The sequence below is a fragment of the Vanellus vanellus genome, assembly GCF_965231255.1.
Source record: "Vanellus vanellus genome assembly, chromosome: Z".
In the NCBI taxonomy this organism is placed as follows: domain Eukaryota; kingdom Metazoa; phylum Chordata; class Aves; order Charadriiformes; family Charadriidae; genus Vanellus; species Vanellus vanellus.
In genome coordinates this window covers 22,292,118-22,318,229 of record NC_138908.1, presented here as the reverse complement: position 1 = coordinate 22,318,229, position 26,112 = coordinate 22,292,118, and the positions used below count along the sequence as shown (strand labels likewise).

Sequence of the window (26,112 nt, the reverse complement as noted above, 5' to 3'; positions counted from 1 at the left end):
GAGGGCTCCCCGAAGTCCCGGCCCCGGAGGCAGCCCGCGGCGGCCGCGGCCTCTCCCACTTGCCTCCGGGCGCGGCCCGAGGCCGCGGCGCGGGCGGCGGGAGGCGCGGGCCCGCCGGGGCGGCGGAGCGGAGCCATCGCGACGTTGTGTTTTGCAGGGCGGCGGCGGAGGCGGGCGGGAGGCGCCGCTGGACAGCTCCGCGGCGCGGCGCGGCGCCCATGTTCCGGAGACGGCGCAGATGTGAGCGGCGGCGGGGAGCCGGGAAGCCCCGCCGCGGAGGCCCTTTCCTAGCGGGGGCGATCCCGGGAGCGAGTGCGCTCCCCGCCCCCGGGAACCCCCGGGTTTCCGCGGCGCGGGCCTCCCCGCGGCGGGCGGGGGCGGGGGGCGAGGGCAGCCCTTACCTGCGGGCGCGGGGCGGGCGGGAGGCGGGATCCCCGGGCGGGGCGGGGCGGCGGGGGGGACCCTGCGCCGCCTCCGCCTCCTCACGCCGCGGCCGGTTCCCCCCCCTCCCCCCTCCTTCCCCCTCCCCCGTCCCCGTCCCCTAGGTGACGTGATGCCCGTTGTTTTGGTCCGCCCGACCAATCGGACGCGGCGGCTGGATTCTACGGGAGCCGGGATGGGCCCTTCGTGGCGGCAGCAGGACTCTCCCCTGCCGACCATAACGCATTGCGCAGGGTGCACCACCGCCCGGTCCTCCTGCGGCTTTAACGGCCCCGGCATGGACGCGCCGCGGCAGTTCCCGGCGGGCTTCGGCCCCGAGCAGCAGCAACAGCAGCAGCAGCGCCCGCCGCCGCCGCCGCCGCACTGTCAGCAGCAGCAGCAGCAGCAGCAGCACGGCCAGGACAAGCAGAGCCTCCTCCTCCAGCAGCAGCAGCAGCAGCAGAGCCCATGCCTCCAGTGCAACAACTGCGCCTACCACGGGGCTGCTGCGGCAGCCGTGGGGGATAACCTGCCCCTGCTGCTCCGCGCCTCCTCGCCCCTCTCGGGCGCCTTCCGGACTCACTCCTCGCCGCTCTCCTCCGCCGCCTCCTCCCGGCAGGGCAGCCAGCTGAACGTCAGCGAGCTCACCCCCTCCAGCCATGCCGGCGCGTCCAGGCAGCCTCACCAATACCCCCAGTACCACCAGTGCCATAGCCTGCAGCAGCAGCAGCAGGCAGCCAGCCCCAGCAGCAGTGTCAGCAGCGGCAGCACCCACCACCACCACCACCACCACCACCACCATCATCACCAGCAGCAGCAGCAGCGCCGGGAGAGCAACCCCTTCACCGAAATAGCCATGAGCAGCTGCAGGTACAACGGCGGCGTCATGCGGCCGCTCAGCAACCTGAGCTCGTCCCGCAGGAACCTACACGAGCTGGACTCCGAGTCCCAGCCGCTCCAGCCGCCGCTCGCCAGCCCGGCCGCCGCCGCCGCCGGCACCCCCGCCGCCCCGGAGATCGTGGTCTCCAAGCCCGAGCACAACAACTCCAACAACCTGGCGCTCTACGGCCCCGCCGGCCCCGGCCCCGGCCCCGGCCCCGGCCCGGGCGGCGCCAGCAACGGCGGGGGCAAGTCCAGCAAGAAGAAGAACCAGAACATCGGCTACAAGCTGGGACACCGCCGGGCGCTCTTCGAGAAGCGCAAGCGCCTCAGCGACTACGCGCTCATCTTCGGCATGTTCGGCATCGTCGTCATGGTCATCGAGACCGAGCTGTCCTGGGGCGCCTACACCAAGGTACCCGCCGCCTCGCACCCGGCAGCCGGTCCGAACGCCCCGCGGAGGGGCGGCCCCGCTCCCTCAAGAGAGCCCAGCGCGGCGGGGCTGCGCGTCCCCCGGCCCGGCGCCGGCGCGGGGTGCCAGCGGCCGCCGCTCTGCCCCCGGCAGCGTGAGGCGAGGCGGTCTTCCCCGGGACCCCAGAGGTGGCGGTGGGGCGGGAGCGGCCCCTGGGCGCGGGTCTCTGAGGGACGGCGGTGTCTTTTCTCTTGCAGGAGTCGCTGTATTCCCTCGCTCTGAAATGCCTTATTAGCCTCTCCACGATCATCCTGCTCGGGCTCATCATCGTGTACCACGCAAGGGAAATCCAGGTAACGTTTCCTTCTGCGGTCGGTGAGGGTTGCTGGCATAGCTGGGGGTGCGAGGCGGTTTGTCTAAGGGCGCGCTGGTTGGTAAGTACTTGACGCTTCCCGCTGGTTGAGAAAGCAGGAGGCATCTCTGCGCGCCTGCCGAAGTTGGTGAATGGACCTCGGCCCTGGAGAGAAACACGGCGGGCGTACACGCGCCAGGAAGCTCTGCCTGATGGGGACTGCTGCCTGCGGTTGTGCTACAGGACCCCTGAGCCCTGAAGGTTGTAACACGCTTTCCTGGTGACATGCCTGCCGTCTTCGGTAGCAGATGTGCAGCAACAGTCTTTTATTTCCCAATGACTAAATTTCATGCTGTGTGTTCCATCTTGATGGCAAGGTTAATTGCCTTCACTGTGCAAGGTATGTAATCTTCCTTGTCTCAGATACGAGCTTACTCTAGGAGAATGTTTAAGAGCAGGGGGAAATCTTATGTTCGACTTGTTTTATTTAATGCTGCACAGCCACTATGAATGTGACAGATGAAAACTGTCAAGAAAGGTAGGGCTAAAGGTAGGAGGAACATAACAACAAAGCTGTAGAATAAGTCTCACAAATACTGTCACGGGTTCTGTCTGAGGGATTTAGTTCTAATTTCAGTTGTAATTTTTTTGACCAAGAAATTAAAATTTAGCATTTCAGCTCAACTGAAACATACAACACCTAGATTTCAGAGTTTTGAAGGGAAAAATACCTTGCTCATAGAGACATTGCTGCTTTTGCTTTTTTGGATTAGTTAGAGATACCTTGAGGTACAAGCTGAAATGACAGGTTTCAAGGGCAAAGAAGACTTTTCCACTGGTACTGATCAGTTGGAAAAAAAAAAAAAAAAAGGAATTGTATAGTACCCTGCTTCTGTGCAAATGAATGCTGCAGTTTCAATGTGAAACGGTACAATAGTCTCCTACTTAGGGTAATGTTAGAGAAGTATTATGTTACTGAAGACTCTTTGCCAAATTGGATCCTGCTATGTAGTCCTTGCACATGCAAAACTTCTATTCCTGCTCAGCACCCAATTTCTCTGCATTAATATGGAAGGTATTGAAAGCTGTTTAATGATACTGTACTCAATAAACAAGTGTTCTAGTGAAAGAGCATCTCTATAAACTACTGGAGTACTGATGAAGAGGTTTCTTTATCCGTATAAAAAAAATAAGTGGTGCTGCTGCAATGTGGGAGCCTTCTTTTCTGGTCTATCTTCCCACAAGTGGTGCTTAAGGCATGAAGAGCAAAGCTGAAAAAAAATTCTCTGTAAACATTTGAATTACCCCATGCATTTTCCAGAAACTTAAAATGGAAAATTTTATGCAAGATAGCCAAATAGTTGTAGGTCGCTGTATGTGTTGGCTTATACTAAGTAGTTACTCCGGGATTGGTTGTGTTTTTTCTCTAGGTAAATATTTAGAGATTATCATTGCCTTAGGAGTATGTTACAGATCAGAAAAAACAATCGTAAAAAACTAAAGTTGTAATTCTGTCTTGGTTTTAGTTTTTTTGTTGATCATTTTAAAGAACTTCCTCATGTATGTGACTACATGGAAAGAGTTATGCAATCATGTGACTTAATCAAGGTTAATGTAGTTGTCAGTGCTGCCTGACAGTACAGAACACAAATATACCTGCCTGTAAAACAGCAGTACCCTAAGTTTTAGTCTGAGAGACAGCAGAAGCTGCAACAGTCATGGCAGGGCCTGGAGTGAGCTGCAGCTTCAAGGGGCTCTGTCATTCATGTTGAAAATGAAAAGTAAGTTCTCTTTTTCAAGAAGCTTGTTCGAAGGAAAGGGCATAGTACCACCCTTAGCTATTAGAAATCTGATAGCTTTTTAATTTACGCACAGTCTGTTTTTGTACACATGCTTGACTTTTAAAAAATAAGGTGAAGAACATGTGGAGCAAAACTTATGTCCATCTACAGTCATAAATTTATTTTACACTTGACACCTGAAAACAAGACGTACCTTTAAAATACTTTGGCTTAGGATTGTAAGGTATCTTCTCCAGGCAATAGAAAATGCTGCTTAACCCTGATAATGTAATGATATTTAATTAATCTTTAAAGCTGACTGTTTTTTGAAGGCATACATGCCTTTAATTCAGGCAAATATACTGCTATGTGCGGTAGAATGAGTCACGTCTGTAGAATCATTCTCACAGATGGTTGGTTGTGTCCTGGAGGACTGCTTTGCACCAGCTATTTTTCAATCCTGTTCAAGTTTGAACATTCCTTTCTGTTCCTTCTCTGAAGCGTACTTAGGCTTTAACAGTGGGTATAGTGTAAATAAGCAGGAATTCATTGAGAGTAGAAAAATGGCTCTATAGAACAGAAGAAGGTCAATGTATTCTGCTTGCAGTGTGGTACGTTTCATACTCTGGTGGAAGCAAACCAACCTAAACATAAGTAGATTTTTCTTCAAAGCGTGAGACAAAACATCTTGGGAAATGAACAGATGACAGTTTACTAATTATTACTGATTTCAGATTTAATATTTAGAAACTTCTGGTGACCTAAAATGCCCGCAAGCGGAGATTAGTTTTTCTTTCTTTTCAGTACTCTTTGACCTTGATTTACTGGTAGGAAGTCCGAACAGCCATGCCGCAAGCAAGTCTATGGGGCAGTGCCTAGCAGCATAGCAGGTGACTGTAGTCCTCTAGTCTTTGCATTAAAATGACCTTGCCCATCTGTTTCGCTTTGAAAACAGTCAGCCGGTCAGTGAAACCAAGCTCTAGCATTTGCCTGTCCCAGACCCACTGAACATTTTCAGTGAGTTGGAAGGGAACTTTATAAAAGACTTGCAGGGATTCTTCCCAAGAGCCGAGTGCGCTATACTGACCTGAGACAAATGAGTTTTATTTGTCGTCCCTTCCCTCGGTTAGACCGGTGTTGGTGTGCGGTGGAGGAGCGGGAGCACCTTCAGTCTCACGGGGGTCGGGGGCGTTTTCCGCCGCCGCCTTTTCAGCACCGCAGACAGCTCCGCGCGTTCCCGCCCCGCCGCTCCCGCTCCCGTTCCCGCCCCGCCGTCCGGTGAGCTTTCCCCGCCGCCCGGCGGCACAGGCATCCCTCCGGGCATGATTCAAACCCTGTTAGCAACACAGCTTTGGTTTTGCATCCCTGGAACTTGCCCAGAGCTCTGCATCTGGCAGACCAAAGTCTCCGGGAGGGTGTAGCTGCAGGATTTAGGCAAGAATAACTGTATGGATGCTACATAGCCTTGTGAAATACTGGAAATGTTAAATTATTTTAATCAAATAGGTTTTCAGTGATTGCAGTGTATTAGTTATTCTGTATAGCTCTAAGAATAAAGTGTAAGCTGTTACTAAATTGAATAAATGCGAGTTAGTGTTAAGACTATAATAAAAGTCAGATGAAACCATCTGGGTTTAAATGATAATTCATAGCTTACACTATCATTTCCAGAAAAGAGGATAGAAATTACAAGCAAATTTCCTTCACATCCCTCTCCCTTCTAGAAATAAACCCTAATGAACAACAGTAACAATTTTGGAGTTGAGTGTAGTGACAACCCCAAATCTGTGTATTCTCTTTTTGGTCCATTGTTGTCATGCCTATAATGCTGTTAAAACCATCACACTTGGGAGATAGTGAAATATGCATTATGCTCTCTCCAAGCTTGTGCAGTTGTTGATTAAGTTCCTCAGATCAAGCGCCCTGTGTTTGGAAGATCAGGGGAAAAATGTAATTCATCGTTTCCCCAGGCTAGAACAGGTATTTCTCTGACTGTTACTCCAGTTGAGAGTTTGAAGAGGTGGAAGAGGGAAGAGCTAAGAAGACTGCATGATCCAATTATCATAATATTTTTTGATGTATAAGTTATCCACTTCATGCATAAACAGTTTGTTACTTAATACTATTTTACATAATTAAAGCAGCAGCATGGAACATGGTTAAAATCGTAGTTCCTAGACAACTTATTGTTCCATTCCACATTTCTCTAGTGGAATTTGGTGTTAGATCAATAAATAAAGTGGAATTTAAGAAGCTTTTGTGTGGCAGGTCCCATGGTAAAGCTGTAGATTTTCTACTTTTATTGAAAAATAGACCTCTCTGTCTCTCCTAGTATCTCCTAGTATACTCCTAGGAGTATCTCTCCTGGAGATAGAAAAGCTTTTTAACTGTGGGCTCCTGATGTTCTACTGCCACTTTCTTGTGTTACTCAGAGCGAAGGATTAAAATCAAAATTCTCTGAGGTTGCCAGTAGGAGGTCTCTAATGTCTTTTGTTGGGCATTCCACCACAGCCTGGTATTTCTTGAGAGACTATGGTCACTGGAGGAATATATCTGCTTAGTGGCATATCTGCTACACTGCTTAGTGTATCCCTTCTGTAGATAAACATTGCCTTTCTATTGCCTGTCCTGAAAAATAGTGACCTGAGTAATGCTAACCCGTGCTCTCCTGGACAGAATCTGAACCTCATTTCCTTCTCCCTGATACATATGCTCTCACTCACGCAGAAACATGAAAGTTGTTGGTATTTGGTAAAGTTGAATAGAATCTTTATTGTTTTGTATATCAGTTGAGATTTCTAACCACTTCTAAAATATACTGCTAGTTTATACTCAGGTAGAATGCCTGTGGAAAGCCTTGCAAACTCCAAGGTTAAGGTTAAGCCATTGCCTTCATGGCAGACGCTACCAGGGCTTCAGGGAGAAAGCACCTTCAGTCCCTACACGGTTTTGAAGTGGTGGGAAAATAATGTGCTATTGATGGATTCGGAGAGAAACACTTCTAGTCTTCATTAGCTTTATGGAAAGTTATCACAGCTGAGAGCCCAAATATCTTGATGAAGAATCAGGAATCTTTTCTTGTTTTCACTGTTACTGAATACTGGAAGAAATGGGACAGGCAGTATCAGGAAACAGCAAAGAATGGTAACAAATACATATCTTGACCTGTTTATTGTGCAAATAAGTTCCATAATGCAGGACAGTAATAAACACTGTTTATGGGAATTTCATTCTCTTATTGGCAGCAGCGGAAAGTTCTGCGGTAAAAAATTTGCACTGATGAACAAATATGAAGTTAAACTCCCTTACAGTTCTGTCATAAGAATTAACGGGTATTCTGCAGGCCAAATTATTTATTTATATTATTGTTTTGCCTTCACTGGGGTTGTACATGTGCATCTCATTAGCTTGTATTGGCAATCTGTTGTCTCTGTGCTGAGTCTAACTTGCCTTTGCTTAGTTATATTAAAACATCAGGGATTGCACACACACACTGTAAAACGTCTGCTGAAGAAACAAATGGGTTAGATTAAGAGCACAGAGAGCACGTCTGCTGAATGACAGGTGAAAATCAAGAAATAAACTTTGAGTGATAATTTTATTCTTATCTGAAGCCTGTTGAGAAGAAGTAGTGATTTTTTTAAAATTTATTTTAATAGGCCTTAGATCAGGCAACAACAAAACTCATTCTGTAGCAGTTTTGATCCAGGATACAGTAACTTCATGTACAGACTCAAAAATTCCCTTCTACCAATCGAGCTTAATGCACATTCCATACGTGTATTAAACAGAGTATTCCATATGCATGTTGAACAGCAGAAAATCATGTAGAATCCAAGGACATCATATCTGTCAAATTAACACCATATCTGTCAAATTAACACTTCAGAGGATTTTTGCAAAAATACTTAGTTTTAGTTCCATTCAGTGCATTTTTCATAGATTATATCTGCAGAACCTGTTGACCTAGGAAAAGTTACAGGTGCCCAGTGTCTCTGAAACTCAGCACTGTAGTGCATACACATGGAAGGCAGGCTAGAAAATCCTTTAACGTTGGTTAGCATCCAAAAACTTCTGAGGCCATTTGCATTAAAGTTACACGTAGACGGTGCCTCTATTTCCAACAGGCTCCATTAGAACGTAGGAGGAGATTGTACCTAATGGTCAGGGCACTGAATGGTCAGCCTGGTGATACCTAGGATTATCTATTCATATGCACCATTGTTCTGAGCATTTTTTAATGAGGCTGTTAGAAGTTTATCAAGACGACATAGTGCATAATGAAGTGTGAGAAGGTACGTTATTGCCCTTGTTGGAGGAGAGCATTTGTAGCCAGAGATCAGATTCTGAATTTGTATAAATTGTGCAACTGAGCTGAAATCAACAGAGATACCATTCTCTGTGATCTTAGAGGCACTCTGCATGCACATCATAATGTAAAAGCATTGTACGTGCAGATCCTTCAACCATGGGGACTTCAAATCAGAAAATTCTGTCGGGTACTTGACTGCGGCTTTGATTTGCTTGAGTGAAAGTGGGCCAAGACTGACAAGTGTAGATTAATGCTCCTGTGATTCTGGTTCTGGTTTGTATGTGGTCTACTAAACGTAGTCTTCTGGGCTTTGAATTTCATTTGAGACATATTTGTGGTCTGTTTTGAGCAAAGATCAGAACAGGAATGCCTGCTGCTTAGGACTCGGGGGGATTAAAAAGCTGTGTGGAAGCTTCTGTGCAACTTCAATCAGCTATTTTCACCCTTGATTTTGATGATGAAAGTTGTTGTCACACTCCCTTACTAGAGGATGACTTACTGCTCTGAGCCTATGAAGCTCCTTTTAAGAAATAAATTACCCCTAAGAGAAGAGGCTGTAATCGATTGTGTAATTAGCTTTCAGGTAAGCTGGATATATTGGTCATTGTACAAAGTTTCTTTTATTAACTGAAAAGAAACCATAAAGTATGCAGAAGAACAAGTACTTTTTTGAGGAAGTTTCCACAGCTCTGTTCTGTGGAAAAAAGTTACACATCAGGAGAACACAAAAAAAAAAATAGAATTTAATACAACTTTTTTCGTTCTTTTTTTTTTTTTTAATACCTTAAACTATATTACATTGAAAAATGTGAATGGAAAAACTTCCATTCAAAAATGTAATGTGAAAAATACCTGTATATCACAGTGTAGTTTTAATGAAGTTGTGTAAATTGACTTTGTTCCATTATTTTAATGAAAGCTACATTAAGTAATTTCTTCTTACAGCTGTCAGAAGATCAGAAAAGATTGTCATGAGAACACGTTTTACAGCTTAGAAAAATTTCTTGTGTAAAGGTAGTGGTAAAACATGAACATTTTATACTTTAATCTGGTGTATCTGAACTCAGGCCTATGCAACCAAAAATGTTCTGTTAATATCATACATAAATATTTTATATAATACTGTTTTAATGTAGTTGCTGGGAGTCACACGTTTGTAACTGACTCATTCAGCTTTTCCCTCTTGAACATTCCCCGCAGTTGTGCTCCTTCATCTGTTTGAAAAAAGTCCTTAATAAACATAATTTTGTATCGACATTGTAAAAACAAAAAGGTGTGAATGTTAGATACTCCGTGAAGGACTGAAGAGGGATGAATTCTGAAGAGGGATGTGTGCATCTTCTAAGGTGCTTCCTTGTCTCATTCATTTTGCTGGAAACTGACAGACCTTTTGAATTAAATTCCTTTTGGGGAAATACGAAACCTTTTCTTGACAGATGGAAATAACCCTGTGAATTCCATATTAAATAAAACCAAAGGGAGAGCCTTAGATACCTTTATATTTTAAAATTGTTACTCTTAGTCTTTTTAAGAGTAATTTCTTCTGGTTTGTTTTGGTTTTTTTTGGTTTTTTTTTTTTTTTTCTGTAAAGAAACATATTTATTAAAAGAAAAACCTACTCTGTCAAAGTGGCACCTTCTAAACTTTTATGCATATGAATACTGTAGAGCTCTCCTGTTGAATAGGGGAGAGCTGGGTTCTGTGTTATGTGATTGACCAACAGAATTGTTTATTGAATTCTAATTGAATACATATCACAAAGTCACTAAAGATGGCAGAAGCCATGAGGGTCATAAATAGAGAGCTAAAGGGCAGTACAGGTGTATAATTTATCTTGCATAACCACTGCTGCTGGTAAGAATGCATCTGTGGGAAGGGACCTAGCTTGATACTGAGTGTGGGTATTCAGAAGAAGACATCAGAGGCAAAGGAAGAGTGTTTGGTTGTTAAAGAGCATATTTGAAATAAAAAATAATTGAGAAATAAATATGTATAGGCTTGTGTCCATAGATTTTATTGTCACCCGTGGGTAAAGAACTTCCTGAGCTTTCTTACCTGTAGTCTGAATTAAATATTGTTGCCTGTAGTATTTTAGAGTGTAGCTGTGTGTCTTCCGTAAGCAGTTATACATCAGTTCTGCAGTTTGATGGGTAGGTGTAAGATAGCCTGTAAAGAAGGAAGCGCATGTATAACAAGCATTTATATTGTAGTTTTCGTTGTCAAAGGGAATTACCTGGACGAATCCTGACATTTGCTTTCTGTCACTTAAATGATGTTTTTACAAAAGTGAACGCTGAGACCAAGAGTTCAAGTGCTGTTGAAGTAATTTGGGGAAGGCTTCATAACTACATTTGAAGCTCAGGCTTGTCTATCTTGTAGTCCTATGCTCAGATCAGTCATTTTTCATGTAAATAAGACGCTGTTGTTACCATCCAGCTATGCCTATAATTTTCAAGAATTTTCCGCCTGCTTTAGTGGATGTCCCAAACGCTGCAATGTAAAATGAATGCAGTGCTCCACACTATGTCCTAACGAAATGCTGTTGGGAGTCTTTATGAAGCATTTTATTCCTGTTACAATTGTTTATTCCAGCTTTCCTAGCACTGCAGCTTCTGTAGCATTACTACAGATATATGCAGACATTCACACCTGCCCTGCCTCTGGCTTCTGACAGTAGTGTCTTTCACTAGAATAATGCATTATGAAGCAGTGCTTCATCTTCAGTCTCTTAACAAAACAAAGATTCATCCCAGGTGGTGAATGGTATTTCTTGGTTTGTGTCGGTTGTTGTGCTTTTAAGAGTAAGATCTGTTGCAACCAGGGAATGAGTGATGTCTTTAATTAAAAATAAAAATTGCACAGTAGCCTTGATTCAGTCTGTACCATTGCATCCATAAAATTCGCGTGCATAGAACTTTGATTTCACTCTGGGAAACTGGAGATAGACTGAATATTCAGGTGTGGATCAAGAGCACAAAATACATTATTTCCTACCTGAAACACAGAGTGAGTACAACTAGCAATAATGATCACTGAGCATTCACTGATGGCACCTAGGTTTAATGACATTTTCATCAAAAGTATTCTCACTGCATTTCTGATACAATGTTAGTTACCATTTTTACACCAGTCATGCACATTTGAGGTGTGTTTTGACTTCAGAGGAAAATCTGTATTTGTGACTAAGCTAGTGGGGATCTTTGGAGTCTTTCAGTTTAGAGCATCTCATTATGTGCTAAGGATTTGAACCTTTGTTATTATTAACACCTTTGTCATTATTAAAATATCTTTTCAAGAACACCTGGAAACTCTTGAACAAGCATTGATATATGAATAAGCTAAGAATGCTCTTCACCCTCTTTTCCTTTGCCCACAAAGCTGCTCTCTGCAGTAGCTGTAAAATTCAGTTTTGGCTGTGCAGCTACTACACCCGGATTGTAGCGGGTTCCTTTGATTGTAGTAGATTCCTCTGTAGGATACTGCGCAAGAGTTGTTCTTGGGCTCTGCATAGGGAATAGGCTGATACAGGAGAAATTCTTATCCACCTGAATTCCAGAATACCTGAAAAGGTACCCCATGACAGCTATTAGGGAACATGATGCTCATCCGCATGGTGTGGTGGGTAAGTGCCTTCATGCTAAGTCCACCACCTCCTTTTGTTCTCATTCAGGTTTGGGCTTCATGATAACAGCCAATAACTTGCCTTCTGCTATGATTTCTGCAGTAGGACAGTTTAGAATAGCCAAATCTTTATATGTTAGGATAGACCAGTGCTGCACCTGATGTATTCCCAGTTCAGCTTCCATAGTTTCCAGTTTCCACAGTTCCACAGTTCCAAGTTAGTTCCATGGCAAAATCTGTAAAAAAACCCCAAATGGTAGAAGACTACCCATGGCCAGTGTGCTTTCCAGATTTGGTTGGCAGGTAGGAAAATGTTTGGTTCTCCATCTTTAGGTGCAGCCATATATGAATAGACATTTGTCTACCTTCCAGCCACAGAATGGGATGCAGCGGAGCCAGATGAGAAATTTAGCAGTGTGGCTGTAAGCTGGCAGGGCATTCTTTTCCCCTGCCATTTGGCACTTGGAAGGAAAATAAAAAAGATGAACAGGGTTTTTATATCCAGCCTGTGATCAGAGATGTCAGCTCATCCAAAATTAATAATTCTTGTGTTTCACCTGTGACTTTTGTATGTATATTGTGGCTGGTATCATCCTGTGTTAACTGCTGAACGTGGCTTTTTGCTGCCATGGACTGTCCTGTTGAGCATAATGCTTGTGAAAATATAGCTTTCTAAAACATTTTGAAAAACAATTACATGTTTAAAGCGTGGAAGATAAGGTGTCTGGCAGCACTCAGTGCAGACTTCTTTCATGTATTGGGTTCATAGACTTAAAAAAACAGTAGCTTTGAGAACAGAGCATCTTTTTCCTGAGAAAGCTGCTGTGACAGATTTGATGAAGCTGTATCGTTCAAACAATAATGGGGCATCAACAAGAACTGTTCATGCTAAGAGGTGTTCAACAGAATATGCTGGGATTTGGTTTTTTTTGGGAGTTGTTTTTTTTTTTTTCTTTCTGAGGACACAGCTGCAGTCGGAGCTAGTAGTGATCAAATAAGACAGTATTTTACCTATAAAGAAATACAGGTAAACACCTGTAAAGAAAATTGTGTCTATGTTTGTTTAACCTGTTGTTGCAAGTTGCCCTTCTTAAAGCTATTTTAACTTAATTTTTGAAGCATTTTTAAGACCTCATCTGCTATATGGTTTAGCCAGAAGCTCACTTCAGACCTTCGGGAGTAACAGGTACTAACTGAATAGCTGCTTTATTGCTGCTCCCTCACAGTTTTACTTGCCAGGGTGAATTACAGAGGCAGTTCTTGCAGGAACGCCTCCATACACTTAGGATTAATGAGTGACTATGCTTATTAGGACTTTTAAATATACAGGCACATCTAACTCCACTGTGCTTTTCCTGCTGTCCTGTTCTTAAGGTTCCTCTATTTAAGTGGTCACGCTTCAGGACAACACTTAAATACTTAGATTTTGCATTTCTGTATTTGGAGTTATTTTAAACATATCCTTAAATGAAGTTCCCAGTGTAACTGTGTTTCTGAGACAGTAAAAACACTACAGGGATTTTGTAATTCCTGCGGTGCTGATGTGACCCATTGTCAGTTAAATAAAAAATTATCCAGTTTAAAAACAAACATGCAAACTTTCCCAAATACCTGAAGTATTTGTGTCACAAACAAACACTAAAGGAGGAACTGAGAAGACAGATTCTTGTGTATATGATGTGTTGGTACCAGTCATTCCTTAAAAACAAGTTTCTAAATTTGGAGTCACTGCCATACTCCTTTGACAAAATGAATGAATTAACTCATTTTATCGAGCTTCAGATTCGGTGTTTCTTCCTTTCACTTCTGTTTCTCCCATTCACTTGCAAAAATATTGCCAATTTCTTCAGAAAATACATCCTTTTTTTAATTGGTTCCAGTTTTCCTAGGAGTAATGAAGCTGATCATCCCTGAAGAGAGTGAGGCTTCTCTTGCATTGGGAACAGTGGCAGATGGCAGCCGTTTTGGGAGATGGCATTTCTTCGTGCACTGATCTGTAGAACAAATTATTTTTAGTACTGGATGAAGAAAAACAAATCCTAAATGAAGAATTGTAAAATAATGATTTAAAATTAACAACATGAAAATGCTGAAATGTAGATAGTTCTCCCCAGTGAGTTTTTCTTCTGAAAGAAGGTCATAGAATCAGAGTTACTTTATTTCTGAAGTACTCAAAATGGGGAAAAATAGAACACAGACCACTAGGTTTCTCAAAAAATACATTCTAAAAATTAGTTGTGTAGTTTGCGGGAAGATGTGCTGTGTTCTTCATACGTGAAGTTTTGGAACTGCTGCTTCAGTGCAAAACTAAATGAATCCCTAACTTTGAAATCAGTGTTTCCATCCCTGTACTGCCAAGACCAGTGTAGAGTTGTAGCAGACTTAAAAGACTGGAAGTTTTTAAAGAGATTTTTTTGTTGTTGTCTTGGGATTATTTTATTAGTGTGGTAATTTGTTCAGTGTGGTCATTTGTTTATATTTGTGAAAGCAGAAAGGGAACCTAAGCAATTCATTCGCTGTTTCTTTGCAACTTCCCTTTCAGCTGTAGTAAAGCTGGCACAGCATATGTCCTGCTGCGCTCTCTTAGCAGGGAGAGTGAGCCATCGCAGGCCACCAAAAGCAGGGGTTAGTGTGGAGTGGCAGCTGGTGGAAGCTGCGTTATGAACGAGTTAGTGTCCTAAACCACAACACGATCCCATTTCCCCATTTTGCATTGTTTACTCAGATCTATCTCACTTGGTCCTTCTCTGTTATTCTTCTTGCACTAAAGCGGTATTCAGAGCTTTATTAAGTCATGCTCCTTGTGTATCTGCTTGGAGAACATTTTTGACTGTCAACCCCAGTCACAAGAGCTTTTGGGAACTGCTGGTGCTGGATGGAAGCCTTCTACATGTGGTAACTTAAGGAGTTTCTTCTCATTGTGTTTTAAGCAGCTGGAGAGGGTGGGATCTGAAACTTTGGTATAATGAAATAGCTGTTAAATTAAAAATACTGTTAAAATGAAGAGATACCTGTCATGGACATTGACTTTTTAGAAACTCCTGATTCAGTCAGTTTAATTCAGTTACTTACTGGTGGGTCTACTGATACCTCAAATATAGTAACCCTGAGTGGTCGGCTTTTATTTCTGGACTTCTGATTTGGTTCAAAGATTCATAAAAATTCGGGTGACTAAATATGTCCCTGTTGATTACAGATCTGAGGAAACTCAGCTGTGATTGTTCCAGCAAGGCTCCAAACTAAATTGAGTTAGGAGATTGTATTGTGAAATATCTTTTTAATCATGAAAGTGAAAAAATCTTTTGTTTTCCTATTAATCTGTTTTTTTAATCAGCCCTTTCTATAATAATAGTAAGTTCATTATCTAAGTCTTTTGATTTCGTTATAAATTTATGAGCTTGTGATGATTTCTTAGTTCAATGCATAATTACACTTTTCTCAGGGGGTTCTTCTCCATAGCATTGGGAAAGAAATCTTGATATCATGGAATGTCCTTTGTTTTTGGATATAAATTCTTAACACTATTACCTGTATAGAAAGTTACTGGATAGAAAGAATGGCTTTTTTAGGAGCATCCCACATTTTTTGGGACCCTGGTGCACACATATATATGGAGAAACCTATATGAAAAGAAATTACGTATGTCCCAGCATTTGCTGTGTGCTGTAGTGGTCTTTTGGCATTGTAGGCTGTTGAGGGCTTAAGCTCTTTCACAGTTGTTTGAGATGAATGATACAGCTGAACATCTGGCCAGTACCATTTAAAAATATTGAGCAATGCATCTGAATATCTTTGGAGAGAGAAAGCTAAAAAAAGTACTGTCAATATGTGATTTAAAAAAGAAGGGAAATATGGGTAGGTGGAATTTAACTTTATGTGCTAAGGCAGAATTTAACACTATGTTAATGTGATCATAAATGTCCTTTCTTTCTAAAACATCTCATAGAATATTTGAGGTAGGTTTTTTTATAATGATCTGAGGGACAGAGGTTAATAAAAGACATAGACAAACCTGGTAAGAGTGTTGTTTAACACGTCTGTTTTTTGAAATGATTGTGGTTATGTGTGGCCTGTCAAACTAACTAACATTTGTTATTCAGATGTATTTTAATGTGAAGTTTTTGATGCTGCAGTTCTGAAAATATGGCTCAGAAAGACTCTAAATGGTTTGAGTCTCTTTTATGCATCCCTTCCTGAGATGGCAAACTTTAAACACAGTCTTTGAGAGAAGTATTTTGAGCCTGCTTAGCCACCAGCACACATTAACATGCAGTTTTCTTTGCATGCATTGACGTACACAGTGTTTATAGCAAAATATCAATAACTGTGAAAAACTCATTTTGCACAGAGGTGCCAAATTTAAATACCTATACTATGCTAATAATCATTTTTGTGCTGAAGCTAAGTACCAGAGTTTTACAATCCTCTGTTTAAACTGGCATTTTTATAACTGGGCAGGGGGCATATGTACACACTTACATGTGTAAGTGACAGAGCAGTCTAGCTTCCCCATTTGAATGAACTAAGCATGTTTCATTCGATTGATAGTTATATCCACAAGACCTGGTGGACCAATTTATAAATACGTACTAGAAAGTTTGGTTTTAACTCTGGGTGTGGGAACCGTGCTGGAAAATATAAGATAGCTAAGCCCTCGTATTATTTTATGCAAAACATGTTCTTTGCCGTCTGTGCTTTGCGTGCAGGTGGTGTTCGATGCCGCATGACTTTCCGTATGACTTAAACCCGCTAATGTCTCTGATCTGTGGTGCTGTATTTAGGATGAGGAGTACGGCAGCTCTCAGGAACTCCTGCAGGCTCTCCAAGGTCAAGGACAGGCCTTTAGATAACTTACAGACTATTTGATTATGTGCCTTCTGATGACAGAAGGTCTTTTTCATCCCCTAGTTAGGGGGAACCGTGTTAAAGGCTTGAGATGTCTATCTCCCACTGCCGTATGGTTGTAAATAATTTGTACTTAATGGGGTGCTGTGGGACAATAACTTGGCTGTTTGGCGTAGTGAAATAAAATCAGTATCTTCTTCCTCTCTGAGTACCATAATAGTCTTTTTGTTTGTATAAATGATATTTTGGGGACTGCAAATTATTGAAAGATGTCTGCTCAAAAATTTTGGTAAATCAGCAGCTCCAGAGGCTACATTTTGCTACTCTGAATCATAGTTCCATCAGTTCTTTTATAAGGTTTAAGTCACTCCAGTATTTAACCATTTAAAATTTGGTTTTTTAAATTAAACAATTTCAATGTTTGTGAGTACAGTTGATTCCCCTTCTGCAAGGAATGCTTCCAGGAGTACAGCTGGTGCTACTTTATCGCTGTTCACTGCTTCCTTTTTAGTCCTGTGTTAATGTATCCCCACAGTATTACAGCAAGGTAGTGATACAGTTTTCTGTTTTGTTCTTTTACCTGGATTGTAAAGGCGTTTTTAGAAAATGGCTAGTTTCCTTGTTCTTTGCATTCACCAACATCCTCTGATAGCCTGTTATGAATCTGTTTTGATATACTAATGATTTACAAAATTAACTTCTTTTGTTTTAAGTTGCTTCAGGGAGTCTGTGATCTAAGTTGTCATTGTGTACAATCTGTCTACTTTGAATACATTTCTCTTTTTCTGATCTGGTGTTACATGAATTTAGCAAAGTGTTATGTAAATACACATATGTATATAAATATCTATGTTATGATATTTATTTTCGTGCTTTTACTGTGTGGCATTACAAATATCAAGTTGATTTGAATTTAAAGATTGATTTATGTTGTACATTTACGTATAACATGCTGAAATATGCTATGTAATTTTAGGTGAAAATGACTTTAAAATTTTTCTTATACAGTGCAGACTTAGTAAAGGTATGTGAGAGTTCTGTATTTGAAGAACCTTGCAGAACACTGATGAAGTACTTGCATTATACTTCAACACTGAATAATTACAAGAAATTTGAAAGCTATGAACAGGCATAACATCTTTGACCTTGGCTGGAGTTTGGCCTTCCCTGTGGAGCACAGGACTCGATTCTATAGGAAGAGTTTGCTCACTTTTGTTATGTTCTTTTTTTATTGCTAGCATCATTCTCTGTTGAAACGGGGAGTAGTAACTTGAAATTAATGCATGGTTAGTATAATAGGATTGACTGAAAGCAGCTGAGAGGGTGTATACGTACCCTTTAAATTGTGCTGTCCAGCTGTTCATTCTCTTCTTCGTTCATTTACCTTCCTCACTTTCCAAACAGAAAAATGTACATAGCCAAGCACGCAGGCGTGCACAAATACCTCTGTATCTTCCAAATTAAAAGCAAAACTTGCATTTAGTAGGTTGCATCATGGCAAGTATATAAAACGTGCATGAAATCCTGTACTAATTTCTGTGTCATTTCAGTATGTCCCAATTTAATTGTTATTCACAGCCTATTTTAGACGCCCGTATTTGTTCCAGAGTGTTTGGTATCCATCATAGTTTGAATTTAGAGACACAGAGTTGTAAGGAAATCTTACTCATAACTATGGTTTTTAAATGTTAATATTTTTATGCAATAGCAATGTTTGTACTGGATCTGTGGTCCTTTGTGGCTTATGGTGTTTTCCACTTTCCATGTTTTCACCTCCTAAATCTCATTATATGGCAATTGAAGATATTATCACTGTAAAATATTATTTTCCTTAGAAGAAATTGGCACAGCTGAGGTCAAGGGAAGTTGATAGGGGTCTTCTGTGTCTGCAAACATAACCCATTCCGCTAAGCAGTACTGAGAAACTTCTTTCTTTGTAGCAAGTTGGGATTTCTTCTGCTGACACGTGAAAATGTTAACAAGTATGTATTCCATAATCACATCTTAAAGTTTTAAAAAACTCAATGATTAAATAACATTTTCTTCTATGATAATTGTACGATCAATTTTTAATGCCCAAGTTTAACTCAACAGTCTTCTATTCTCATCTTTTAAATTAAGGTATAATTTTTCTTGAATTGCCTTTCTGTATATAGAATTCTTTTTGAAATCTGTGAAGATGGTAGGTAAAAGGGGAGGACAAAACACCATTGCTTTTTTCAGCAGATTTTGAAACTTTAGAAGAAACTTTAAAATACTGCCAGTTTGACATGTATTTGATATGTATCTGACAATTGAAATATTTAACTCTGTTGTTAATTTATTCTTTCCGTTGGAAACCCACACAGCATTTGAGATATTTGATATTATCTATCTCTTTTTCAGTCAAGCTGGTTTACTATTCATCTGTATTCGGGGTGTTCTAAATGCCTGGACCTCTTCATAGCTGATGTAGCACTTCTGTGATCTGACTGACAGCGTTTACAGGCTAATCACAAGAATCAAATGCACTTGAGCTGTACTGTACTTTGGAAGTTTGGCCCTTAATACCAAATAGTACATTTGCTGAATGCAAAGCAGCACTCTTTTGGTAATACATACATACATACATACATATATAAATTGGCCTTCCAGTAACAATTCACATATCTAGTATGAGAAGTCTGCAACATGAGCACAGGTAAAAGAAAGTGTATGTGCTCATTTTGCATACATTGAATTCATTAAGTGTTTCATTAGCTTAATTTGACATTGTGTTTCTTTGTCTTTAATAGTATTGCAGTGGAGTTAAGAACTATAGGTAAGTGTAGTGGCTTGACCTTGGCCGCTGCCAGACCCCCACCCAGCCACTCTCTCACTCCCCCTCCTCAACAGGACAGGGGGAGAAAATAAGATTAAAAAGTCTGTGAGTTGAGGTAAAGGTGGGGAGTTCCCTTACCAAATCCTGGCACAGGCAAAACAGGCTCAACTTGGGGAAAATTTATTTACTTTATTGCCAGTTGAAAGTAGAGTTGGATGGTGAGAAATAAAGACAAAAGCTAAAATTCCTTGCCCTGCCCCCTTCTTCCGAGGCTCAACATCTCTCCTTCAGTGCCAACTCCTCTATCTTTTCCCCCATGAGTGGTGCAGGGCATATGGTGCATAGGAGTCCGTCCATGACAGTTCCACTCTGCCTCTCCTTCCTCATGCTTTTCCCCTCCTCCAGTATGGGTCTTCTCTCTGGTCTGCAGCCCTTCAGGCTAAAGCTGCTCCAGCATAGGTCCTCCATGGGCAGTAGTTCTTGTAAGGAGAATCTGCTCCAGTGTGGGCTCTCTGTGGGTGGCAGTTCCTTCAGGAAATATCCACCTTGCTCTGGCGTGGGGTCCTCCATGGGCTGCAGTGTAAGTATCTGCTCCAGTGTGGTCCTCTCCCTGGGCTTCAGGGAAGTGCTTCCTTCACCATAGTCCTCTCCGTGGGCTGCAGAGAAATCTCTGTTTCTGCATCTGGTGCTCCAGGTGCCTGGAGCATCTCCTTCCCCTTCTTCTTCTCTGGCCTTAGCAGTTCCAGGGTTGTTTCTCACACTTTTTTTCCCCCTCACTCCTCACTGCCTAGGCAGCGTTTTGCCCTTTTTTAAATACACTTTCATAGATGAGGTCAGCTACGTCCTGTAGTGGGTCATTGCAGAGCAGCCCCTGACCCCTTCTCGCAGACACCACCTCTGTAGCCCCCCCAGTACCAAAACCTTGTGACTGGCACCCAGTACTGTAAGATGGAGGGAATGAACATAAAGGGATGAAAAACAGGTCCACAAATACAGAAATTTGTTTTTTGTCTCTTACTATGGTTAACTTCTTAATTTCTTTTTGTATCACTTCAGCTACAATACAGTTAATTTGTGGTTTTCACTTTTCTAAACAAATGATTGGAGCAATTTTCTGAAAGACAAACTGAATGTATTGGGAGGAGGATGCAGAGGATGTTTTCAATCTCAAAAATCTTATAAAGAGAAATCAGGCTTATATTTTTAAACTCTTGAAAGATGGAAAGGGACAAAGAGCAGTGCAGATGAGTAATTGGGTTTTTCATGGTATATATGCTGTGTAGCGTGCTGAAAATACTTTTCTTACATTAAGGACCGCATTCTTTGTGTACTTTTCCTTCTCTACCCATTATTTTTGAATAATCTAATTTTAAAAATCCTGAAAAAGTATTTTTATTTTCTCTTACCTATTTACTGAACAGGCTTGTTCAGATTCAAACTATAGTTGAAGGGATGAAGTCTTCTGTCACTGAGATTGTATCTACCTTCTTTGTCATTATGGATTATGTTCCTTTCTGAAAAGTTGTCTATTTGCAACTTCTTGCATACCACTACTCTCTACTAGTGACAAATACTGTTTGCTTAAGTATTTATCATCAGGAACATCATTCACTAAACAGTGTGAAATGTTTCAGTACCTTTTTTCCTGGGTGGCAAACTGAAGGCCTTGATTGTGCAAGAACCAACACGTGCATTTACTTTTCAGCTACTAGTAGACATCACTGGACTGCCTGGGCTACTCTGATATTTGCTGGCCTTTGCTTTTCAGATTTTCACCATGAGATATCTTTTTGAGTCCTTCTGCAGTATCTTACGTGGTTTTGCATCCTCCATTGATCTGTACTGGTGCCTGAAGCTTGAAGAAAGCTTGGATAGTTCTACAGAAGCTGTAATATCTCCCTGGATGAAGCACGGATATGCTCTAGGGGAGGCTTAACATTGCACCCTAGAAAATATTTTCAATTTGTAATTTAGATGTCCATTCTGAAAACACTTTATTAAATTTTTCTCAATTTTATGAACTTTGAGTGCAGAATTGATTTTTAAGGGACAAAGTTTAATTGGTCCAGAGTTTTGTTTTATCAGAAATGACAATTAAAGAAAGTATGAGGAATTCTTAGTAAATACTATGTGAAAATTCAGTTTCATATGTGGTTTTAAAAATAGTGCATGAAAAAAATTATTTTTGTCTTAACCAGAGTTATATTTCACTTCATAAGTGATGTAGTAATGTCATTTTCTTTTTAGTGGTCATTGGCCACTCTGAAAACTATGGTATTTTAAAATGGAATTATAACAAGATTTGTTAATGACGTACTAAAGTTATCCTTATATTTTATTATTTCAGTTGTTCATGGTGGACAATGGAGCAGATGACTGGAGAATAGCCATGACTTATGAGCGTATTTTCTTTATCTGCTTGGAAATACTGGTGTGTGCTATACATCCCATACCTGGGAACTATACATTCACATGGACAGCCCGGCTCGCCTTTTCTTACGCTCCATCCACAACAACAGCTGATGTGGATATTATTTTATCTATACCAATGTTCTTAAGACTGTATCTTATTGCCAGAGTTATGCTTTTGCATAGCAAACTTTTCACTGATGCCTCATCTAGAAGCATTGGAGCATTAAATAAGATAAACTTCAATACCCGTTTTGTTATGAAGACTCTAATGACAATATGTCCAGGAACTGTACTGTTGGTTTTTAGTATCTCATTATGGATAATTGCTGCATGGACTGTCCGAGCTTGTGAAAGGTAAGGTTGTTCTGTTTGTTTAGTTGTTTCCGTCTGTCTGTTTTTCTCCCTTGTTTTGCCTCTTCAGTTTTAGATACAGGGGACCTAAATATTTAATGGAATGGAGCTTCCAGGTCCTTGATAATTTGCCTGTTGATTGGAGTGTATTCTGCATCAGAGATTGTCAGGAATGCTCTGCCTTCTAATCTGAAGTTCTTCTGCAGAGAGATCTGTGCCACACCTTGCTGTAGCATTGCAATTTGATTTTAGTTTTTTGACACAACTTTAGGTGTGTTTGCTAAAACACAGTGGACAGATACCATAAAATGTTTTTAAGAGTAGTTGTTGATATTCTGCATTCTGCATCTGCTTGCTTTTTTTTTTTCATAAGTAAAATTTCTTCGGGATAAGGTAGATTAAATAGACATGTAAAAATTCCAATGGAAAATATTTGCTTTTTTTTTAATTTGAGTTTTATTGTGCTGAAAAAAAAAGGGAGTGCAAAATAATATTGGGGAGTTGGCAAGATCAAAAAAGAACAGGCAGAACAATTACAGTAGTATAACTCTTTTTCTTTCCCCTAAAAATCAGAAAAAGTGCGTTTGAGAGGCAGACTTTCATTCATTTCAGTTAGTTTTCCAACCTCCCCTTCCCACAGGCTTCAGTGTAAGTGCAGAATAAATGGCTTTCAGTGCTGACAGCTTGAAATTGAATTTCTCAAACATAGCTTTAACAAAAAAGAAATGAGCTGCTGATTGGGTTTGCTTAGGAATTGCTTAGGATTGCTTAGGAATGTGAGATAGGTTGACTCTAAGGAGACAATTTGGATGATTCTCTATGAAAGATTTAATGCCTGGGACAGCTCTTAGATCGTGAAATTAATTTCTCCTTACTTAAGCTGGAAGATCTTCAACATATTTAAGACATTTATGCTGCTGGTTGTTGACCATTTTGTTTTTCCTCTTCCTTTCCATGTCTGCCCATTTCATAAGCAGTTTTGGGGAGTTATTTGTGACAGTTAGCTGATTTAAATCAGGAGTTAAATTGCACACCAACTGTGTTATGGTTATGTTACTTTTGTAAGTTATTCCTTGCATTACTTCTCAATTTGTTACAAAGAAAAAGAGCTGATCTTCTAAACTGAGTGTAGACATCGTGTTGATATTGTAGTTACCATAGATGCTTTCTGTCAATGTTTCCTCATGTTATGGCAAAACTAATCATTAAGAATGTTCTGAAAATGCCATGTTAACAGTGACATAGTTTCAAAATATTTCCCATAGTGGGAGCAGGTGAAGCACCCTAGATATCTACTCAATGTATAATAGTTGTATTTTAATAAGCGTGTTCTCATTTCAGATGTAACTGACTTCTGCAAAGCCTCTCCTCTTTGTTTCACATTCTTCACCTCTGTTCCTGCCAGTTTTCTTTCAACAGAATTACTGCTCAGGAATTCTTGAGTGTCTACTCAGGCATTTCCCAAATTGTCACTTGTGAGGTGGCTCTGAATTACTTCAGCGTCCATTACTGTCACTGTTTTACATGTCACTGGTTAATAATTGGTAATATTATTGTTATTAAAAAGTAGCATTAAATAGTCATTTTGTTATTAACTTTTTAATAGATGCACATTCACAATAAGCTTACAAAATTTGTGCCTCAGTGCAAATTACTAAAAAATACTAACTACCATCTGATACATGTTTGTAAAACGCATTTATTTGTTGGTATAAAGATAGCAGGACAAGAATGTATAGCATATAAGTAATACTAAAAGCAAAAGAAGCAAAGACTATCTCACCCATTTTCCAGCCAGGGAGAGTGAAGACAACACTATCACAAAGTTTTGATTTTGTGAGTTTGTTTATTTGTTTTTAGAAACTGAGGCACTTCTGCATGACTGTGATCCTGGGAAGAATCTTATTGGTTTGGTTGGGTACACTGAACTCAGGGTTGCAAACAAACCTGGATTTTCTTCAGTTCTCTGCTAAACTAGTAATGGATTTGCCACATTTTAATTTGCAGTTGCTCTCCTTAAAGTAACGGTTTTGCCAGTAAGCTGGATAGCCACTGACTCCTCTAAAACTGAAAAAAAAAAACCCCACAACTAAAAGCAAGTTAAATATCAAAGTCACTATCAGTCACTATATATGTCTCTAGCATAAGTACCTTCTGTCAGTGGAGTCTAGTCCAAGATTATGTTCTTTCGCATTTAACAAAATTGTTAATTTTACGTTTCAAAAACACTGAAAGGGATATATTTTGGCTTTGAGAATTAGATACTTTTGTCATTCATGCTATTTTGCATGTTTTACCTCAGATTTTCTCTTGAGGGACTATTTTGCCAAATGAATGATAACTTGCTCTGGATTTCGGTTACTAGTTAGTCCACCAAAACCCTGTAGATACATAGCACATAGAGAAGTACATTTTTAAAAAAAGGTTTTAGAAGAAAACGCCAACACCCTCCACCCCACCCCCCCCCGAAATCAGAATGCTCTTACCAGTCTGCCATCGGAAGGTAAACATCCGTTTTGGTATAGCTGGAGACATATACAATAGCCATTTGTCATGGGAAAGGACAAATATGGCCGCTAAATATGGCCATTCTGTGCTGTGTAGGGGTCATAGTCCTCAGAAGATGTCTCCTGAGATCTTAATGGCTTTGATTTGCTCAGTAGTTAAAAGTGTGGGTTTTTTTCTCAGTTTTAACTAGAGGGAATTTATTTGTTGGAATAGACTGGTTTACGTACACAAAATGATGCTGAAAATAAATGTTATCATTAGAAGGAGTATTTGCTATTTCGCCTGACACAATACATGAAATCCTAATGAATTTTTATACATTTAACAGAAATTAGGAATTAGACAGCATTCTGATGGCTTTGTTTTGATGAGGGGCGATTTACGTGAATGAAATTTGATGTTGTTAAATGGTTCTCAGCATCACTCTAGCACCAAGCTCTTTAATGTATGTTATAGAGTATTTTTACATAAAGCTTTGCACTAGAGGTTTTAGTATGTCTTCAGTGTATTAAATCAGCTAGCTGGCCATCCAAATTGGAACAAGATGATGGTGATAAGATTTTAATAGGTTAAAATATTAAAATTTTGGAATGGAGATGAAACATTCTCATGCTATTCCATGTCTTCGGTGTGGGGAGAAGTCACAGTAGGCAGTGTCCTTACTGTGAAATTGTGTGTGCTCAGCAAAAGCTGTTGCTGCTGAATGACAGCCTGAATTTGAGACTGTTGTTCTAGTCAAAGTTAGATTTTTCTCATTGCAGGCTATCCTGGGAATAGTAAGGGAGATTTGGAAGCATCACATTTCATAGTGAGGAAGGTAACATGAAAGAGCACGATTATCCGTGCCTCTAAGAAGAACCTTGTAGACAGGTTATGGGTTGAGGCAGGTGAGTTGACCATCCAAATAAAGACTTCACTGCTTTAATGGTCATCTGACTGATCACTTGATGTACACTGAACTAAGGCAGGACATGTGTCTTTCTCAATGGCTGTGTTGTGAGCTCCCAGAATGCTAATTATAGCAAGTGACACTTTGGGTTGGTGAGCAAGGTATTTTCCAGGATTGCAGCTTAAGGTCATCCATGAGGGCAGAATGTGGTACAGATAATGATGTTGAACAACCAGCTGAGTATAAATGGGTTGCCAGGGCTGCAGAGTAATCTGGCTGAGGGAGTTTGGGAGGAAAAGGTGGGGAAAGCACGGAAGTGTTGCTGTATGCATAATGCCAGAAACTCTTGCTTTGTTGTTGCTTAGGCTTTTATGTATTTTTTGAGGGGAGGCTTACCTTACATGCATTTTATTGTCTGCCTTTTCATTGCCAGCATCAGTATATTGCTGTCTGTCATATGTGGGCTTCATAATGAAAATCTAAATTTTTTATTAGGTCTAACTCAATAGGTGTTTGTGTTTATGACATCT

General features: G+C 40.9%; 1 protein-coding gene across 1 annotated transcript in view; it reads left to right on the top strand.

Moving 5' to 3' along the window:
* Nucleotides 1-218: 218 nt before the first annotated feature.
* The window catches only part of KCNN2 (potassium calcium-activated channel subfamily N member 2), a gene marked incomplete at its 5' end in the record, with an annotated part of 73,846 nt that continues 47,952 nt past the window's right edge, over nt 219-26,112 (top strand). The window contains 4 exons of the mRNA XM_082497479.1: nt 219-240; nt 546-1,714; nt 1,969-2,064; nt 21,770-22,188. Coding sequence (XP_082353605.1) covers nt 219-240; nt 546-1,714; nt 1,969-2,064; nt 21,770-22,188 — 1,706 coding nt within the window. The remainder of the gene's footprint in view (nt 241-545; nt 1,715-1,968; nt 2,065-21,769; nt 22,189-26,112) is intronic.